At 35.0% G+C, this 4,053-nt stretch overlaps 1 protein-coding gene across 1 annotated transcript; it reads left to right on the plus strand.

Annotated features, from left to right (window-relative positions):
• The first annotated feature begins 223 nt into the window (after positions 1-223).
• Positions 224-1,475, plus strand: LOC114395575 (probable glutathione S-transferase). The gene is made up of 2 exons (XM_028357394.1): positions 224-604; positions 783-1,475. The coding sequence occupies exons 1-2, from the start codon at positions 284-286 to the stop codon at positions 1,137-1,139; spliced, it is 678 nt and encodes a 225-aa protein (XP_028213195.1). The 5' UTR covers positions 224-283; the 3' UTR covers positions 1,140-1,475.
• Positions 1,476-4,053: the final 2,578 nt, after the last annotated feature.

The raw sequence follows: 4,053 nt of genomic DNA on the forward strand, positions 1-4,053 counted from the left end.
GGCCCTGCAGCTTCCAATTCCCTCCGCCTCTGCAACTAATTATGCGGCACCATCTATACATTTAATGGAATTAATACGCGGCAGAATTTTCCCAATTTTTTTCTTAGTTTCCCCACTATTGACCTGAATATAATTTAAGTATACCTTTTCTAATTGATCACGTCTCTGCTGAATACTAGTCCTACCCCTTTCTAGCTCTATAAAAGGAAAAGACCTTAGGTATCCATCACAGACAAATAAACAATATAGTTATTTTGAGTGAAGGTTAGAAGTGCTACAAACAATGGCAGCTAGTCAGGAAGATGTGAAGCTTTTGGGAGTTTTGGGAAGCCCATTTGTGTGTAGGGTCCAGATTGCCCTCAAGTTGAAGGGAATTGAATACAAATTTGTGGAAGAAAATTTGGCCAACAAGAGTGATTTGCTTCTCAAATCCAACCCAGTTCACAAGAAAGTTCCAGTTTTTATTCACAACGAGAAGCCCATAGCAGAGTCTCTTGTGATTGTTGAGTACATTGATGAGACATGGAAGAACAACCCCATCTTGCCTTCTGATCCTTACCATAGAGCCTTGGCTCGTTTCTGGTCCAAATTCATTGATGACAAGGTAACTCAGCTTTTCAAAAATCTTCTTATTTTTCTTGATTTGAGCTGATTTCCCCCCAAAGCATCACCTTTCATGACATGTGAAATCTTTGAACATGTTAGAGAACGCAATAATCAACAGCTATGGGCTAATTGTTTTGTAAAAAAATTACTAAAAGTAATGTGATTTCTCAAATCAGGTTTTTGGTGCTGCATGGAAATCTGTTTTCACTCTTGATGAGAAAGAGCGTGAGAAGAATGTTGAAGAATCATTGGAGGCTCTTCAGTTTCTTGAGAATGAGTTGAAGGACAATAAGTTTTTTGGAGGAGAGGAATTTGGGTTGGTAGATATTGCAGCTATTTTCATAGCATTTTGGATTCCAATTTTTCAGGAAATAGCAGGGTTGCAGATATTCACAAGTGAGAAATTCCCTAAGCTCTACAAATGGAGCCAAGAGTTCATGAGCCACCCTGTTGTGAAAGAAGTCCTTCCTCCTAGAGACCCACTTTTTGCCTTCTTCAAGGCCCGCTATGAAAGTCTTTCTGCTTCAAAATAGACTTATTTAAGATATTTGTTGAGTTATGGCTGTTTGAATTTCATGTCAAATTGATACTAGCTATATGTAAATCCCTGGAAGAAAAAAAATCTTAGGATCTTGTTTCCATTTTAGCCATTTTAGTTGATAAAGAAATTCATTTTTTCCAAATAAGTTTTGTAGTGAGAAGCCTTTGTCTTCCTTTATAAAATCCTTCAGCATGCATAATGTTATTCGTAGAGAGACTTAGAGCAGCTAGTAGTTACTACCTTGAAAATTTTGCTTCATTTCGAAGGACAACGTATATACTGCTATGTAAATTTCAGCCATATAATTATTTGTCTCTCGCTGACTTAATGTTGTTCGAATGTGATGTCAAGTTGACACTTAAAGTTATATGTAATGTGATATTTCCTAAGTTCTCTTTTGCTTGCCAGCAACATGAAAAACTGTGTGAAACGTAGAATTTATAGTTTATTGAGATAAAAGAGCCGAGTCAAATAATTTTTTTATGGTGTGACTCTCAGACGCATTTTAGCTCCCTATTCTCCGAAAAACCACAAGTTGAGATTGTTGACTACTGAAAAGTCTCAAAAGCTCCACAAAAATGGAGTCAGGATTCACCAACCAACCATCCCAATTTAAGAATAATTGTGTGAACTACTTGTCGCTCATTGAATTTCATTTCAAATTGATACTTTACGTAATTTAGTAACCTGAGATATTAGGATATCTCAGGAAAAAAGAATCCTAGGATCTTGTTTCCATTTTGGTCATTTCATAATTAAAGAAACTCTTTTTTCTTGATACAAATTTTGTAGTGAATGCTTTTGTCTTCCTTTCTTAATTAAGACGAAAACTGGCGTGCATATCAAGCACCGTGGGAAAGAATTTATGACCGTCATATATAGTTATTACAAGTACAGAATTAAGGCATTCATGATAATTTATAATATAAAATTTGAGAATCCATAATTAATGTAAGATTTTTTAACATATTTTGTATTCACTCACATTTTTTTGAAATTTTTTTCAAAAAGTCATTTATTACATAACTATTTCAAGCAAAACATGTTTAACTATTAAGTTCTTAAATGATGAATTATCGAAAAGTAGATGTATCTTGTTGATATATGTAGTATAAAATATTTCCTTTAAGTTTTCATCAACAATATAGTCTCATACTTGCACAGCCTTCGGATCCCTCTCATTTTGGTGTGATTTGCCTGGAGTGTTACATGTTCACCAGCTTCCATCTGGTTCATCCTTAAACCACACTATACTCGAAGAGAGGTTTGCTCTCATATCATTTGTCACATTCCCAATTTTTAACTTTTCAGCGGCTCTCACGCTATGACACTTCACGCGGTAACACTTCACTCAACATCCTTGTAAGTCAGAACCCTCCATAGATAGTCCTTTTCGAGACCTCAAAAATTAGCTCTGCATGCTTTCAGGATCAATGACTAACCCCACAAACCAACACAAGATTTTTCAGCATGTTTTATCCTCACTCACGCTTTCTAAAAAACTTCTCAGAAGATCATTCATCTCATAACTACTCAAAGCAAAATGCGCTTAACTATGAAGTTCTTAAGTGATGAATTACCAAAAAGGTAATAGAAATAATAGATAAAGAAAAATTGGTTAAACAAATTTAAAATTATGTACAATTCATATATAAGAGTAGACAGTTCATTCTCTTAAAATCACACACATAAACAGTCTCCCTTGAGACTTTGTATTAGTGGGTTGCTTAAGGACCGAGAAAAAGAAAGAAAGAGGGAAAATTCTTTCAACATAATCGGTAGAGGAGAAGAAGAATAATGAAGAACACAAATTTCTTGCTTTAAGAGGTGAGTAAAATAACTTTTTTTAAACCTTCATGGTATGGATTCTTGAGAATGTATTTTCTTGAATATATATATATATATATATATATATATATATATATATATATATATATATATAGACGACATTATCTAAAGGGCTATATCATTGAATTAATGAATATATTATTTAACCTTTAGGATCATAACCAATTTGTACGTATGTGTATTATATTCTAGTCATTGCAAATATTATATGTCTTAGTTAATATATTGCTATATAATCGTTGTTATATATGTGATTTTGTTATGAAAGGGAAAGAAGATGCATAATTGCCACCAACAGAAACACAAACAAAGCAGATACCAACAAAAAGGAATCAAAGGCAAAAGAGAATGGTGGCCAAACCTCAATACATGTGAGATTTTGTCTAACAACCTGACAAAAGAATGTTGACCTGGCAAGATGAGTATTGGCCCACCAAGGATTATCCTGTTTACTATCCTTGTAATTCTGTTAAGATAGAATCCTTTTTTGAATTTGTTTCTATTAGGCCTTGTCACTAGAATTGATAGAATTCTATTAGCACTTAATCCATAGACTCTATATAAAGCAAGAATTATGTAATGAAAAAGGGCATAAATCAATAAAACTCATCTTCTCTTCTATTGTTTTTGGAGAGTCCTAGCACTCAAATTCTAGGAATTTGCCAGCTTAGTCATTTGGCCATAACGCTTTGGTGCTTTCATTGAGTTGCTCTTCCATGGCCAAATAAACCCGTTCGAAATCCAAGATGGAGTGAATTAAGGAAGCAATTGCGAAACTAGCCTCCAACCTTCCCAATGTCTCCAATAAGCTTGATGACCTCACACACAGTGTTTCGATCATCGAAACCAATCACCACACGAATCCCTCCCCTTCCTCTTCATCCACTAATCCATCCCCTGTTTGCCCCACGACCCCTTTACCTCAAATGAAACTGGATGTCCCCCGTTTCGATGGGTCTGACCCTTCAGGATAGATGTTTAAAATTAACCATTTCTTCACTTATCACTCGACCCCTAAGCCCAATCGTCTCACTGTGGTCTCCTTCGCCATGGAAGGA

This window comes from Glycine soja, chromosome 18 (genome assembly GCF_004193775.1).
Source record: "Glycine soja cultivar W05 chromosome 18, ASM419377v2, whole genome shotgun sequence".
NCBI classification, from domain to species: Eukaryota; Viridiplantae; Streptophyta; class Magnoliopsida; order Fabales; family Fabaceae; genus Glycine; species Glycine soja.